Source organism: Ambystoma mexicanum, chromosome 6p (assembly GCF_040938575.1).
Source record: "Ambystoma mexicanum isolate Mex_15411 chromosome 6p, UKY_AmexF1_1, whole genome shotgun sequence".
Taxonomy (NCBI): domain Eukaryota; kingdom Metazoa; phylum Chordata; class Amphibia; order Caudata; family Ambystomatidae; genus Ambystoma; species Ambystoma mexicanum.
The window spans coordinates 1,118,471,046-1,118,488,351 of NC_090935.1; the positions used below are offsets into that span (position 1 = coordinate 1,118,471,046).

The window sequence follows — 17,306 nt, forward strand, 5'->3', positions numbered from 1 at the left end:
GTGACCAAGTTTCCTGGAGAAATATGATGTCATAATCCCTCAAGATGGCGGCTATCTCCCGATTGGAGAGCTTTAACTCAGCACCAGCTATGTTCCAGCATAGAAATGACAAGGAAGACGACACCTGTTCATTTAAACGGGGGTTTTGACCAGGTTCCCCTCCTTTTCCCACGTTGTCCTGGGTCTGGGCTACCTCCCCCTCGGCAGTTGGTCAATCCAATTCCTCTATTTCCCCCAGGGCCTGACAACGATTTGTCAAGTCCACAGTGGCTACTGGTATCATTGCTGCCGGCAGGCCCCCCTCTCCCAGAGCCCTCCAGGACCATACATGGGTTCGGAGGTTTAATGGTGGTCCGATGTTCAGACAAGGAGGGATTGCAGGGTAGAATGCTCCTAGGGAGAAAAAAAAGCACTGTTTGATGGAGGAACAGTAGCGAACACCACTCAGGGTTAATAGAGTAAACCACATAATTAAGCATAGCTGGGGAATTCATGGACACCACTACACAGTCCCCCTTTGCCCATTTGGGTTGCTGCCCCACCCATGAAACCCTTCTGGCCATGAGAATGCCTCTAGGATTTTCCTTCATCCCTAGCAAGCGGGTATTCATCCATTGTGCTGTTTTGTTTATAAGAGAGGGGGTGGTTTCCACCTGGCCTGGATCCAGATGGGGGAGCCCCGTGATTACTCCGACCGGGGGGTGGGGGGAGCCTCTGGGGGAAGGTTAAGCACATCTTGCCCACAGGAAGGATTATTTATCCTTTATTATCTTATGTGTGCCCATGGCTGAGACCCACAAACTGCTCTTGGGCCCCTTCCACAAAGTGCCCTCCAAAAGGGAGGCATTATGGCGTATAGGAAGCGAAAGTGGTGCGCCAGAGACTGTAGTGTTATGAACAATGGTCTTGCCCAGATTTGGTTTAATAGGGGTATGTAGGTGCTGAGAACGGTTTTCCAGACAGTCCCAGACGCTACTGTCCCTGCTTGTTCTACTACCTGAGCTTTAATTTCCAGAATGTTTTTTTTTAAGACCTCTTATTAGGTCATCCATAATGCAAAGGGTTGCACTTAAAGTTTTAAGGGTGCATATTTTATCTAGAACTGGTGCAAGCTTTCTGTCCAACACTGCGTCCAAAATTTTAAAGTCGCTAGACGCTGACTCCAGAGTCATTTAGGGGTACCACTAAATTGGGGTTGGGTCCTTCATCCACCAGACCGTCAAGGAGTACAGTTGCTGTTAGTTCTTCAGAGGCAGATCCCCAATAGGAGTCCCCACACTGCCACCTCCCGATGGGTCCTTTTCTGCTGGGTTATTGTTTAATGTGGTTTCAAGACATTGCGAGAGACTAAGAAGAGAAGAGTTTAGCAAAGGTAAAAGGGGCATTCTTTTTTCCCCCGGTTGCACTAGACTGTAAACTAGTGACTTCAATAGCTCTTTCTGTGTGTAGGATATGCTCTTCAAGTTTCCCTGCCATTTGTTTCAGATATTCGTTCAGGGTTGATTGACCTGGGGAGATCAGGGCACCCTTACTTTTTCTGGCCTTAATTTTGGAGAGATTACCACCTGGCTCAGGTCCACCCTGACCACCTAAGGAGCTAAACTTGCTTTTTTTTTTAATTGGGGACCAAGGGGGCGGGGGGCTTTAGCCTTATGTTTGGACATAATTTGTTAGCTACAAGAACAACACCTACTTGACCAAACAAAATGTGCTAAGATATTACTTAGTGGGTATCAGCCAAAGAAGCCCTGTTGGAGAGAGGAGTAGAGGCAGATTACCTAAAGTGCAAATGCAAAGCAATAATTAGCAGGAAAAGAATACTCTCAAAAACCAATATACTAAAAAACACACATGCAACAAGTTAAAATCAAGAATGAAAAACCCAAAAGAAGAGAATAAAATCTATCAATACTTACGACAAATGGGGGCAGTGCAAAGGAAATCTGTGCCGTATAGCTGAGAAAATAGGGAAATAGGTGAGGGGAGAGGTACACTGGCAGCCCTTCAACCTATAGGCCGAAGACCTTTGTGTAGCAAGATCAAATATTAGCACGAAGAGGAAAAATGACACAGATAAATCAGTTGAACCAAGATTCCCACACAAGGACACAAGATAAGTTTCTTCAGACACGAAGTGGAACAGAAGGGGAGCACTATTTCAAAGTACTGGGGCAGAGCTGCCCTGGTCTGTCCCCTCCACCCCCAGTCCCTCAGTCCTCCAGGAGCGATGCACAATGAATTATGCAGATGGGGCGGAAAAGCAGGCAGTGAGAACAGGGCACGCCCGGCAGTTTAAGGAGCTGCCTTAGTCCGACTCTCCCTCCCCCCCCACCCCCCCCATGTCCCTCAATCTGCAATGGCCGCCAAGTTTCCCAATGTAAAACAGCAGTAAGTCTAAAGCATAGCTATGACAGCAATCAAGAACAGTGCTTATTTTGCCAAAGAGAAAGCTCCAAAAAAACAAATATGTGTCAATGCACTGCAGTGCGGTATTAAAACTACCGCGTATCAGGAATGCGTGGTGAAAAAGAACGGTTAGCTACTGGGTAAGTAATACTCCTGATTTCACAGGAGGACCAGCCCCTAAATTCGACAGATACTGTAGCTTATCTCCGGAGAGCAGAGGAGGAGGAGATTAGTTTATAGGCGGGCCGCCGCTCTTCACGGAGCATATCAGGTAATTAAAGTAATGGGAGAAATGGAAGCCAAGTACTGCCAAGGTGCGAAAGGAGCCGTAAATACACAGGAGCCAGTCAATGTTTCCAGTCAGCCTCGGCTTATGGAGAGGCCGGGGATGTAAAATCAGTCAGCCATAGCCCTCCTCACCTCTAATTCCGTCTTAAGGTCTGCCTTGAGTGCACACCCTCAGCCACAAACACTGGCCACCGCTGGGATGATGGCAAATGAAGACAGATGAGGACAGCTGCCGTCCTCAGTCCACACAGACCTGCAGCCTCGCACAGACTGCAGAGACTGCCCTTTGCCGCAGCTTCGCCGTAGAATGAAGCTTTTCAAGGGTCAGAGGCAGGTGTGGGTGATTAACCCCTCCTCTCCCTGGCAGGCCAGCACTCCCATCACTTGTCTACTGGTTTGTCAGTCCCGACAGCACTGCTGTGGCTGAAGTACTACTGTGCCATATTTTAGGTGACTGCACACATGGATTAGCTATAGGCTTTATATTCCTAGAAGTGAATAGAAGAGTAGGATGCTAAAACTAGACTGAATTACATTATCGCTTGTATTGATTCTTGCTTGACTATACTATTTTAATGCTCACGTAATATCACTACAAGAAAATAAATATACATAATGTTAACTAAAAGAGAGTTATGGGTTTCTACCCAGGAGTATGAAGTGGCACTATATTGCAAGTGTAAAGTGCTGCTAAAATGGAGTAGGGAAGTTGAGGAAATCTAATGTTAATCCTTTACACAAAAGGTAATACAAATTGGTTCCTAGATGTTCTGTGGAGAAGCCCCACAACAACATTGCTGTCGAATAATAACCCCGTCAGGTGTTCGGAGGTAGGGATTTCTCTAGCATTAAGCGCAGAGATCCAACTCAATCCATAGCCTTGTCAGGTACAAGACTACTCTTTGCCTCACAGCCCCAGGTGGGCGTTTTGACCAAATGTGGGGCGGAGATTAGGCCTTGGCAAGTGGAGTATGATGACATAAGGATTCACCAATCACCTAATACAACTTAGGGGGGGAAGTGCCCTTCAGAGTTCCTTTGACCGACTGTTTTGATGACGGCATCAAGATAGAATGTCTTCCCATTTAGATAAGTCACACTGAAATTGAGAGTTGAATCAGGCCTCAGCATGTGTAAACCACTAGCCATTACAAGTGACACTTGGCAAGCGACAAATTGTGTGTAGGTGGGGAAATGAGGGGCTATGTGACTTTTTATACCTGGCTAGTAGCTCGCAATTGGAATTTGAACCCCAAGTTTAATACTGCATGCAATAAGCTTTCAAATACTTGAGGCCATGTATAATCAATTTTATTAAGTTTCATTTGTGCATTACGAAATTACATTACATTTGCTGATGTGAGTTAACAAGAAAGAACCAATCGCAACACACCCCTTCTCCCTCCCTCCTTTGCCCTCCCTCCACCCCCCTTCAGTTCAAATGTTCATAGGTTGGTTAATTGCTTGCTTAATGGGCTCTTTAGAAAACAGAAGTGTCAATGCACTGTGCGCTTGGCACGTCAAAGTCGTGTGGACCAACTGGGTAAAGTTCACAATCGGGTCTGCGGGCCATGGCCCCGTGTCCTTGGGGGTGCGGGGGTCCCTCGGCACCACCACTAAGCATTAGACCGCTCGGCCGTATTTGTCAAAAAAGGGGAGCCAGATTTCCTCGATGCTGGATTTGGACTCATCAAGCAGGTGTGTGAGGAACTCCATGTCGTAGATGGCCCGTACCTTGGTTACCCAGGTTTTTTCCCCTGGCATTTCCGGATGTTTCCATTTCTGTGCCAGGCAACATCTGGCTGCTACCAGCATAACCTGAAGCATATGGTCTTGAGTGCCCTCTTGGCCTTCCCCAATGTCAATTCCGAAGAGGAGGAGCCAAGGGCAGGAAGATCGCTCAACCCCATCCACCCCCTTGATCCAGGCCCGTAACTTGTCCCAATAGTTTTGGACCACTGGGCATCCCCACCACATGTGAAGGTAGTCTCTTTCTGTCCTGCATTTCCAGCAGTGTGGGTCATATCCTGGCCTCATCCTAGCTATCCTCTGCGGGGGATAGTGCCATCAGTGTAGTATCTTGAGGGCCTGATGGCGATACTGGAGGGAGGCCGTGGATCGATTAGCCCGTCTACACATCTCCGTCCATCTTTCGTCATCGATTTCCTCACCTAGGTCCCTACCCCATTTTGTGCGTGCTGGCGGCGGGTCTCTGGGGACAGAGAACAGAAAGAGCTTATAGAGGCGGGATATTATCCCCTTGGAGCCCCTCGCGGTTAGGAGAAGCTTTTCAAAGTCTGTGAGATCCCTCCTGAGGGTATCGCCCCAAGATGGCTCAGTGAGGACACCTTTGAGCTGAAGATAACGGAAAGGGGAAAGCGTGCCTATTCCCAGGGCCTCCTCAAGGTCACTCAGGGGTAGGAAAGAGCCCCCCACCCACATATGGCCAGTCCTGCTAAGGCCTGCCTCGAACCATGTCTGGTATGCTGCTGGTTCTGCTATTTTGGCCAGGAAAGGAGGGGCCCAAATGCAGCTTACGGGGGAGGGCCATGTTGTGAGCCATCTGTAGTAGCCTCCCTCTCTCCATAGGGACCACAGTACTTTCAGAATCGGATGGTTCAGGACGGTTCTGGGGATCTTATTCCTTGGGACCCAGAGCCATTCCTCTATTGTGACAGGTGCAAGGGGCCTATTATCCATGGCTACCCACTGTTTTTTCGTTTCCGGTGAGAAGTGATCAACCAGAATCCTCAACTGGGATGCCCTGTAGTATGTCCCCAGGTCGGGGTAACCCACCCCCCCGTCCTCCTTAGCCCTGGTCAATACCTCGTACGAGAGTCTGTTTTTTTTACCCTGCCAGAGGAAATTAAGAAGGACTTGTTTTGTTTCTTCAAAGAAGACCCTAGGGACCTGCACCGGGAGCATCTGGAAGAGAAACAGGAATTTTGGGAGAATCACCATTTTTATGAGATTGAGGCGTGCCATCCACGAGAGACCCACTCCCGCCCACCTTTCTATGTCTCTCCTGATTGCTGACCAGAGGGGGGGGGGGGGGGGAGTTGGCCGTATACAGGTCTTCAAGGTCGCGCGTGATTTGGACTCCCAGATACCGGAACCCCTCCTCACTCCGTTTAAAGGGGAGTCCCTCCACAAAGGCCATCTCCGGGTCCGATAGATTCCCACCAATGAATGCCACCGATTTGTCCAGGTTGACTTTATACCCCGATAGCTCCCCATATCGTGTGAGGCCCTGTAGCAACTGGGGGATTGTTTGAGACGGTCTGGTGACATAAAGCAGGGCGTCATCTGCGAAGAGGCAAATTTTGCAATGCATGTCCCCCATCTGTATTCCCCTGATGGCCATATCGTTGCGGACCGAGATTGCCCATGGTTCCATTACTAATGCATAGATTAACGGGGATAGGGGGCATCCCTGCCTCGTACCACGTTCAAGGGGGAATTCTCTTGATTCCGTTCCGTTTGCCACCACTCTGGCCGAGGGGGAGGAGTAAAGCGCAGATATCCATCTCAACCACCTTGGGCCCATCCCCATAGATCTGAGAACCTCCCTCATGAAGGCCCAACTGACCCTGTCAAAGGCCTTCTCCGCGTCGAGAGCCAATAAGAGTGTGCCCTCGTTTCTGGCCTCAGTTGTGGCAAGTATGTGGAGTGTTTTCCTTAAATTATCGGAACCCTGTCTGTTAAGGATGAATCCCGCCTGGTCTGGGTGTATCAGGCATGGGAGGGAGTTTTCCAGTCTGGAAGCCAAGATTCTAGCGAAAATCTTGGCGTCCAAATTAAGAAGTGAGATGGGTCTGTAAGACCCACAGTCCGTCTGGTCCTTGCCGGGTTTGGGTATGACGGTGATGAGGGCCTGCAGGAATGTCGGTGGGATTGTGTCCCGACTCCTAATCTGGTTGAACAGTTTAGCCAGGGGTTTCACTAGGATCGATTGGGTCTGTTTGTAAAAATCTGCTGTATAGCCGTCTCGGCCTGGTGCCTTTCCGGCCTTCAGTCTTTTGATGGCTCCCTCCACCTCTTCTTCTGAGATTTCCCCCTCAAGGGCCTCTAAGTCTTCGTCGGTCAGCTTGGGGAGGGGATCTTCTGCCAGGTAGGAGGAAATATCCTCCTGTGATTCGCCCACTTGCCTGGAATAAAGTTTGCTGTAGTAGTCAGCAAAACATTCCGTTATTTTCTGCCGGTCCCCATGAATTCTGCCTCCCTCATCACCAAGCTGGGCAATCCCTCTTTCCACTCTGCACCCCTGTGACCTTTGTGCCAATAGAGTGCCTACCCTGTTGCCCCGTTCATAGTATCTCTGTTTGGTGTACCGCATTTTTTTGACAACCTCCCCTATGAGAACCGTATGGAGCTCCTGTCTTTTGCCCTGCATCCCGTCCAGGAGTGCATCCCGGTCAACCCCCGGGGCGCCCAATCTGGTCCGCAAGACCTTCAACTCCGCACGGAGTTTGCTCTCGATCAGGCCCCTCTCCCTTTTGCGCCTCGAGCCCTCTGCTATGAGGAGACCTCTAAAAGTGGCTTTCCCCGCTTCCCATACCATGGACATGTCAGTCTCCCCGGTGTCGTTTGTCTCAAAGTAGGCCAGCATTTCTTGTTTCATAAAGTCACGGAATACGGGGTCCCTAAGGAGCGTGTCATTGCACCGCCATCAGGATGATCTCGGGGCAATGGGCAGTGACCAGTTAGCCACGAGCAATTCGTGGTCCGACCACGTTATGGCCTCGACCCTTGGTTGGGTTACCACCCCGTCCCCCTCCTCTGAGGTCAGCAGGAGGTCGATTCTAGTGTAGGTGCAGTGTGGGGGAGAGAAGAAGGTGTAACCGCCTTGGCCCGGGTATGCTTTGCGCCAGGTGTCTACCCAGTAGTGATCCCTCAGGAGGGTTTGCAAGGCCAGGTTGTCCTTAGTGATCCCCTTGGTGTCCCTCCCCTGGCGGACCACCAGTCCAGTTGGGGGTCAGCTATGAGATTGAAGTCCCCGCCAAGTATCATGGCCCCCTCTGCCCACTCGTCCATGACACTGAAGATCCGCGTGAGGAACTCTACCTGACCCGAGTTGGGTGCGTATACGGTGGCGAGAGTGACGCGCTGTCCCTCGCAAAACCCTTTGACACCTAAAAATCGACCTCCAAATCCTCTCTTGGTTTCTACCCCTGTGAGTTGGAGTGCCCTTCCCAGGAGAATGCCCACCCCCTCCTTTTTTGAGGTCGCGTGTGATGCCCAGTAGTTGCAGCCAATATCCTTCCCTTTGATTCTGGACTCTCTCCCTCGTTTATAATGCGTTTCCTGTAGGAATAGGACTGTTAGATGTTGTTTGCGGAACATATTGCTCGTAAGGGACCTCTTATTTTGAGAGTTAAGGCCCTTGACATTCAACGTGCCTATCTTCCCTTCAATCATTATCGTCTTTTCGGTTGTGCACTTTGGACCCCTCATAGTATCTGAATTTCAGAGCCCGCCGCCAAGCAAGTTTCTGTGACTTGAACTGACTTTCCCCCTTTACCCCTCTGTCTGCCCTGTTGACCATTCTTCCCCCCTCCCCCCTATTCCAAGCCCCCCTCCCCGTTTCCTCCCCCCTCCCACCCTTCCCCTGAAATATAAGGCGTTCGTCCACTTTCCCCAACATACGTTGGGGTTGGTCAACGAACCACCAAGGACTCTAACCCCAGCCCCGGGATTTTCATGTGTTGGGGAATCCCAATTCTCAAAATCAATATAGATCGGTCCCGTCAGAACCTCGGTACAAGTGTCCGAGATAAAATTCTGGAACAATGAGCCCCCACTCCAGCCCACCAACCATTAACTTGGGCCTCGTGTGTGGGCTAACTCAACCAAACAGTTAACTTTTTAACAAACTTTCGCCCGCCCTGTAGTCCGGCGGGCCAGCCGTAGCGCCAACGCGGTGTCCAGTTATGGCACCTCGTGGACCCAGGACCTCCAGTGCCTGGAACCCGAGTCAATGCTCACCTTGTGATTTCCTCCACCTCCGATCGAACGGTGTTATCATGACTTTGAGTGGTCTTCAGAGTTTGTCGACGGATGTCTAGTTTTCCGGAACTTCCGGGCCCCCTTGACCTTGGATTTGCCGCTGTGGTTCACCAATCTGTCAGGACCCCTGGGGGGGGTCTCGGGCTCTTCCATCCTGGGCGCCTGAGTGGCCCGCCTGGTCGCCAACCAGGTCGTCTGTGGCCCTCCGAATATCCTCCTCCGACACCAGGTGGTGCTTCTCCCCTAGCCATTCAAATTCCAAGTAGAAGGGATGTCCCCAGCGGTATCTAACCCCTTTTCCCTGAAGCCATCTTGTGAGGGTGCCACATTTCCTCCTCATTGACAGGGTGAGGGCCGACAGATCTTGAAAGATGGACACCCTTGAGTCGCCGTATTGTATGTTGCCGAAGTTTCTCGCTTTCTCTAGAATTTTGGCCTTGTCTTTATAATAATGTAGCCGGACCAAGACCGAGCGCGGGCCTCTGCCCCCCCCCCTGCCCGGTGCACCCTGTCAAAGTTGATTGTGCCCGCAGCCTCTGTTCCCAGGGCATTCCTCACAATGTCGTGCACGTTGCCCTCGAGTCCTTGTGTGGATTCGCCCTCGGACTCCACCAGGCCAAAAATGCGCAGGTTGTTCCTTCTCTCCCTGTTCTCCATGTCGTCGACCTTAAGCCGGAGTTCTTCCTCTCGTCTTTCCATGTCTTGGAGTCTAATGTCCATTTGGGTTTCAAGGAGTGTTACAGAGAGTTGATTGTTTTCGACTCCCTCCATTCGGTCCTCTAGGGTGGTGACTTTGGTCGTGAGGTCAGCCAATTTGGCACCCATGTCAAGTTTCTTCTTTTGAAGCAATCTTTTAGACACAATGTGAGATGATGGGGGGGAAAAGGTGTTTTGAAAGCAGATGTATATAGTTTTACTTTGGCATAAATTGCTTTTATTTAAAACTCACTCGCTCTTGTTCTACAAGAAATACTGGTGGTGGGAAATTATCTTTCCATAGGATTACTGCTCTGTCAGGTGGTAACCCCCTGTCAGGAAGTGAAAAAGGAACTCCTCTGTACTTACACAGAGATTAAATAAAACTTTAAGAGTAGTTATAACATTGGCGAAAATAAATACATCTCTTGCAACCACTTCCCTTATGCAACTAGCCCTGGTAATCAATGGATGGGTTCCTTTTAAGCATAACTAACACATACACACACACACACACACACACACACACACACCACTCCCCCCCCCACAAGAAAATATCCCAACTTCCCAGTCACTTAGTCCTGAGCAGTTTGACTGTGCCCACACTTCTTGGACTTCTCATTTTGTAGATTCAGTTACTCTGCTTCTCATCTTCTACTCCAGGGGAGAGCCTCACCTGGGCCTTGGGGCGCTATGTCCACACATATTCTAGGTCAGGCAAATATGCTTTGATGCACAACAGTGATGGAAGAAAGCTAGAGCAACCCCCATAAGGAAGACAACCTCTATCTCTTCACAGGCTTCATTGGGAGATATTTGTCACATCACTCTCATGGTGCTAGCTCCATTTCCTCACACCCCATTTGTCTCTACCTGCCCGACAATTTGAAGGAGTCTCATATATAATGGGACATCTTCTACACCACTGGACCTCTCCTCTTGGTGCACTTCTTCGCCCCTTGCTGCACCTCATTGACACTGCGCCACAGGCTTGTGCCTCCACCCCATAACCTTAACTTATTTGCTGTCTGCCTGCTCATTCTCCTCAGCTCCTTTAGCCCATTCTCCACTTTTCCTCCTCTCATCTCTCTACATTCCTCTTCCCCAACCCTTTCAATACTATTTTTGTTCCTCTTCCTGGCATCTCCACCAACTACTTTCTATGTAGGTTTCTCACAGCCTCACGTTTACTGCTCTCCACCAACCCCCCTACTGTACCTCTTCCAACTTTCTCCTAAACACCACCCTCCTTTTCTTTCAGGTCATCTCCAACCGCCAGCTGAATATACTGATCCACACCTCTCCCTTGATGTCACCTCCAATCTCCTCCTGAATATACTACTCCTCATGCTCCTCCTGCTCGATGTCACCGTCAGACTACTCTATATTCCTTCCACTCCTTTGTGCTCTCTCTAGCCATACTCTCTAGCCAGACTCCTATGTTCTTCCGGTGCACTATTCCCTGCCCCCCTCCAGCCTCCTTTGATCTGCTCCACCTCTCTATCAATCTTTTTCATTGACACCAATGTAAAAATAAAAGCACCTGTGTTTTAGATTGCAGACTGTCTCCTGCCTCTGGGACGGCATTCACCTCACTTAAATGCATCCAGGTGGTCATCCTTTTCAGGTCTCAATCTGGGTTGGATAAGCAGTTACTGTTTGCAGCTTCTCTGCTACCAATATGCCTCTGCCACTCCATGCGCAGAGCCGCAGTCTGCCCCTTCAAAAAGAGCGGCCGCCATCTTGGGATTTCACTTTGCTAGCCGCAGAAGCGCGGCTATTACAATGGGAACTGCATGCCACATTTATACGTGGTATTGCTAAGCCGACTATACAAATCAGCAACAGATGTCTCTTGGTGAGCAGTTGCGCATACACACTGTTGGAAGGTAGAAAGCAGTATTCTTACAGAGGGCCATGCATGTCCCAGCTTCTACCTCTTCTGATACACTCTGATCTTCACAGATGGGACTTTGCAAACACTTCTACCATGACTGCACTAGTGCGATCCTGTCAGGGCTTATAAAGGGCATCAAAAACACCTTGCGGTAGACAGTGGTCCTGCAGTCAGTGAAAACCTTTGGTCATCGTTGTACCACAGGGTTCTTGACCTTTATTCTTGCTTGAAGTTGCTCTTAAAAAAGGGACAGAGGTATGTTCATACTTAAAGGAATAGTTCACTCAAAAATGTTATTGACTCAAAAGATGGGCCATGATCAAAAATATATATTAAACAATATTAATTAAGAAAGTTCCTATGTAAACTTTTGAGCAAATGAGGCTCAAAGTCACACATTTAAAGCACTAGGAGGCATCCATTTTGTGAAATGGATGAGCCTCGTGTCCTTGTGTTAATTTCTGCTCTTGCAGCACTAATGAAGCAAAAGTTACCAGCAGGTGGCTTTTGCTTCATTATTGCCAGAGAGCAGAGATGAACACAAGCTGCTGCTGGTAAGTGCTTAATATTTCATTCTTTTTTTAAAAGCACTGCAAAATAAATGCTGCAGTCTTCTTTCTAACTTAGACGCGGGGGAGCCCAGGAGCTGAAGCCACAGCAAACAAATACAATGTTGTATTTAAATTATGTTTCCCAGAGCCCGATAAACGTAGAAAGAAAACCGCAGCATTTACAAATACAACAATGCTGCATTTCTGACTGCGCCAGCTTTCGCTTTCAGTCTCCTGGGCTCCCCCGGGTTGGGGGGAGCTCAGCAGACTCAAAACGAAAGCCGCCGCAGTCAGAAATACAACGTTGTTGTATTTATGATTTCCATGGTTTTCCAACCACGGCAATCACAAATACAACAACGTTGTATTTATAATTGCCGGGCCTTTGCTTTTTGCCTTTCATTTTATGTTTTATGTGCTTCCCTGGGCTTGGGGGGGAACACCGAAAACGTAAAATAAAAGTGAAGGCCGCCTCCTCAGCTCATGTACAGATCTGCTCTGGCTGCAGTAAACAAAAGCTCCGAGTGGGGGGGGGGGGGGCTTTTGCTGCTTGTTTAGTGCCACCAGGGCAGAGCTTATCATGAGCTGAGGAGGCTGCCTAAAATGGCAAAATGGAGGCTCCCATGTAAACGCTTTGAGCCTCGTTTGCTCAAAAGTTTAGATAGGAACTTCCTTTAAAATTATGTTTAATGCATATTTTTGATTATTGCCCATCTTTTGGAACAATAATATTTTTGAGCGCACTATTCCTTGAAAGTGACTTGGCCTTGCAAAAGGACTAGGGCGTTGTGGGGTAGGCCTGGGGATCCTCCCAGCAATGCCCACCTGAACCAGCATCGTATTGCAGGTTTGCAGTATGCTGACCCTGCAATCACCTCACCCTCCACCCCAAAATAAGGTGGAGACTTTGTCACACCCCATGCTATTGGCAAATGTACTACTACTACATGATGTAAAAATGCAATTGCTGAAACCCATATTTTCCTGCATTACCAATTACTTGAATATTTAGATTCAGTGGTAAAATGTACTGCACATTAGTACATATGACTTTCAACAGCTGGCACAACTGGCTAGTAGTCATGGATTCATGTGCCATCTGCACAATCAACACCAGGGAATAATCGCAGTTTCCAAATACATGCTGGAGCACCTTAGAACTCTGGTTATCATTTAAAATACATGTCATGCAGCAGAAATGAAATCTAAAATGGCATCATATATATAAGAGAAAACAGACTTTCATAAAGCGCCGGTGGGTGAAACGAATCGGTGATTGCCAAATTACCAAATGAGTACTTCTCCATTGTGGCTTATCACTCCATCTTTGCGGCGCACAGAAAACATTAATGAACAACAAAAATCAGTATCTTTTGAGATTCATACTGTAAGGAGAGACAGTGGGAATCAGCAACATGGTCAAGCACTGTAAGAGCACTATAGTGGCGATGGGTGCAGTATCAATACTGAAAAACATGAGAGGTAGAATGAACACAGAAAAGGGGAGCATCCATATTTAGCAAAGTCTGACCCGTCATCCAAATTCTAGCACCTTGAGAGGACTGCTCAGTTGTAATTTCTTTCATTTCAAGGATTTCACAAATAGTGGTTTCTCGATCACTGCTCTTTTTTTTGGATTTCTTTGTTTAATGGCTGGCAGCTGCTCCAGCGAGTCATTCTGGACTATCCTATGTGGTAGGTTTGAAGCTTACACTTTCAACACAAATTGAGAAGCTCTAGCTTGAAAAGTAACCAACTGTCAGTTCAATAAACTTTTTATTTACTTTTTTTTTAAACACTATCCTTTAGTGTTACACAATAAGGCAAAGAAAAGGGTATCGGAGAAGTAAATCACACTTGATTCAATAACACTTCAATTCACTTTTCTGATCTGGCAAGGCATCGGGCCATAGCCTACCTTATTAAATCCATAATGGTTATTTGTATCCACATTCCACAGCTTGGTGCCTTCTTCCTGCAGCAGCTCATCCTCCTTCTGCTTCCACTCCTCCTCCCCCAGTTCCAGCTCGGACACCTCTGTCTGCGATTTAGCCTGCTCCTGATCCATGGACTCAGAGTTATGCAAGGCTAAGCTGCAGAGTTTCAGCTGGGCTTCAGCCAAATTCCATTTGCACTCGACTGAGCTCTTCACCAAAACCTTCTGCCTACTGCACTCCATCTCAAACGTGTTGTAGATCTGTTGACAAACATTCAGAAAACATGCTCAATGCTCTGCCATTCTCATCGCCAAAAGCAACATTTCTACATACAGTATACTAATTGTATGCTCCACCACAACAACTAGCATGTTGCTTCTTGCCAGACTTCAAATCCACTTACACTTTAGCCTAAGAATTGCAGTGGGAGGCCATTGGTAGAGCAACCATGAGATTTCTTGCTCTCCTCTTTCATTCATTCATTCATTAGGTTGGACTGCACACGTGTAAGGATGGCTGCCATCTAGCATGGGAACAACAAATTGGGCGAGTGAGTCAAGCTGACATTTAGTGATGGCTACTGTGTTGGCCAACTACAGAGGATTTCAAAACAGAAGAGCAGCAGAAAGCAGAGAAAAGCCTGTTCATGGTTAGAACAAATGGAAGCAGAAAAAGAAAGACAAAAGCAAGAAAGGAAATATAGTCAAGGAAAGAAAGGCCCAACCGTGATAGGTGAGTAAAACAAGACATGCAGAAAGATTGATAGAGCGGAAATAAATCTTGGAGAGGGAGATTAGAAAGCAATTTAAATGCCTGAGAAAGGAGGGAGCAAAAATAAATAAATACATTTTAAAAAAGGGGCCGTTTTTAGGAAACGAGAGCAATAATGCGATTTATTTTAAGGCAATTTAATATCATTGAACATAATCAGGGTTCCAGTTAGAGGACTGGAACCGGCTGACTGCACTCCATGCTGCAGAGGAGCTTGCAGCAAGATAAAGGCTGCTAAACAGAAGGTACCCACTTGTAAAAAATTAAATGTAGCAGGCAGTACGTGTAACAGGGCTCTGTACATAGCCACCTTCAGCTAGCAAACCTGTGTGAAGCTGGCAATTATACCAAACCTATGCACCCCCCGGAAGGCAACAGCCTTCCTGGAAACGAAGCAGCAGTTTTCTTGCTCACATGTGGTTTAAGACCCATCAGGAGAGATGTGCGTTGATATTTATTTCTAACTACATCAATGTCCAGTGGCATTTTCCTTGCATTGGCCAAAACTTTACAACTACCTGCATGCCCAGGTCAACTCTAGAATTCCACAGATCATCACTCTTATTTGCTTAATAATCTTTTCTGTCACATAGCTAAACCTTCACCCCCGTGTAATCATGCCCTTGGATCAAGTAGGCAGCAAGTATGGTTGAAATCAGAGCATAAAAACGACTAGCTGTTTATGTAAAGATTCCTTATTCTTCAAGAATGCAGGTTTTGGATGGAGTTTAGAGTCTCCTTTAACTGCAAACGCAGATTGGGTACAGCTGCATAAAATATGGATAGATCATAGGTTCCTGAAACTCAAAAGAACTGTTTAGGCTGTGGTAGCTTCTACGAGTGGGGAGTGGTGAGGAATAAGCAATAAAGGTACTAGAATTGAAAAGGTATAGGAAAATTAAAATAAACGCAAAACCAGTTTTATATTCATTTTGTTTTATTTCACTTTAACAACTATAAGAGAACAATTCACCAACTTAGAAAAGCGATCAAAAACACAGCAACAACAAAGTAAAGAACAAAGTCAAATTAGAATTATTCATTTGGTGAATTCAAAGCACCCTCGGATCACGACAATAGCTATCTAAATAAAAGAAAATGGGAAACATTATCCTTTCAAAAGCAATAGTAGCAGCCGAAAAGGACAAACACTGTTGACCATTACAAAAGGTCTTTACATTAATTTTTCGACCAATGTTCATAATTTATCAGTGACTTTTGGTCGTTGTCTCCCGGAGCGGTTTTGTTCATAAATGCCCATTTGTTTAAAATTCCATCCCAGGAGCATTTACTCTGTTTCTTTGATTTCCATGTGCTAATTTAGCATTATGGGCTGAAAATAAAATAGGTGCAAGTTTGTTTCACATTCTCCCTCTATACATTGGTCAACGTCGTCTCCAAAGTGTATCCGTAAGGGTGATGGTACTAGCTCACTACCTTGTATTTGCTTCACTCTCCTGCTCTCACAATAGGTCAGGAGTAGCCAAAATCCCCAAAACATGTGGCCCATTGATCCCACTGACCCACATACCCTCCAACTGGTAGACAATTGTATTAATCCCACAGAATATACAGGGTGTGTATTAGGTATGATCTTGACTTGCAGCTCTCAGTTTTTTCTGCTTGTAGAATACTAATGGGACACGATCAAAATGTACAAATATCAGGTGCTTCTTGGGGGGTGGCCAAACCTTAAAACCAGAGAACGGCTAGTGCACCACTCCTAGGGTTTTTGGTAAACGAAGTGAATAGAAAGTTCTAAGTCTCAGAAATTTCTGATTTGTATGAAACATTTCAAATTTGCACAGGATAGATTTCTATCATGCACACCATCCATCAAACTCAACCAACATCCGAATGAGAGCCATTTGAGACAACCACTCCGATTCAAGTAGTCTGAACTGGGATTCAACATTGTGACATGGCCTTAGGCAAGAGTCCTCATATAGTTCTGTTATGGGGACATCTCGCCACTCCCTCTTCGAGTCAAAATGTACAGACTTTTGCTCACTAATATGAACACAGCCCTGGCCGACAATCATCGTGAGATAGTTGTAATGTTCACAGCTTTTATTTTATTTTTTTAATGGATGTGCATATGCCTGCATTTCCTACAAAAGGATGGAATTGGACCGCTACCGGGAGCCTACCAAAAAGGTAATACCACAGTTTCATGAGGTGCATATGGATGGAATATAGCAATCTGAATACTTTTCCAGCTTGGGCTGCCACTGGCTGTTACCAACCTCCTGGCCCGGCACATTTGCAAGGAAAGGACATAGGTGGATCAATCTGGCAAATTTTGCGCCCCATCGTTTTCCCTGGCTTGCAGAGCAATGATGTTAGGGTGCAGCTTGTAGTGCCTATATGTAAATCTTCCACACTGTCTCTCAAAGTCTGACAGATGAACAGTTTTTAAATTTATTGAAAACAAAAATTAAATGTATTTACAGACGTTCTTGTAGAGGGTGGAAATAAATGACACCTGGTGTTGAGAAATGGAGATGAACGACACAATAGAGGCAAACATGAAGAAAATAAATATATAATTATGGTACCACTTCTAGGCCAAAAGCCAACAATCCAGCAAAACGTAGCATCTTTGAGAGGCATCACAAATGTCTAACAATCAGGTTTTGCTGAGAATTAGTTTTACACAAAAGGGCACAAACGTCAGTGCAAGTACGATAAGCAACAGTAACATAACTTCACCACCATCTAGCAAGGAAAGAAAAAAAACAGAATGGTAAGTAC

General features: G+C 46.8%; 1 protein-coding gene across 3 annotated transcripts in view; it reads right to left on the bottom strand.

Moving 5' to 3' along the window:
* CDC37L1 (cell division cycle 37 like 1, HSP90 cochaperone) overlaps positions 1 to 17,306 on the bottom strand; it is a 469,554-nt gene that overhangs the window by 433,575 nt on the left and 18,673 nt on the right. For 2 of the 3 annotated variants that reach the window (XM_069625725.1, XM_069625726.1), the window contains exon 2: positions 13,763 to 14,041. In XM_069625725.1, the coding sequence (XP_069481826.1) occupies positions 13,763 to 14,041 (279 nt within the window). Of the gene's footprint in view, positions 1 to 13,762; positions 14,042 to 14,184; positions 14,287 to 17,306 lie in introns of those variants that run through there. The other variant, XM_069625727.1, reaches the window with a different exon arrangement.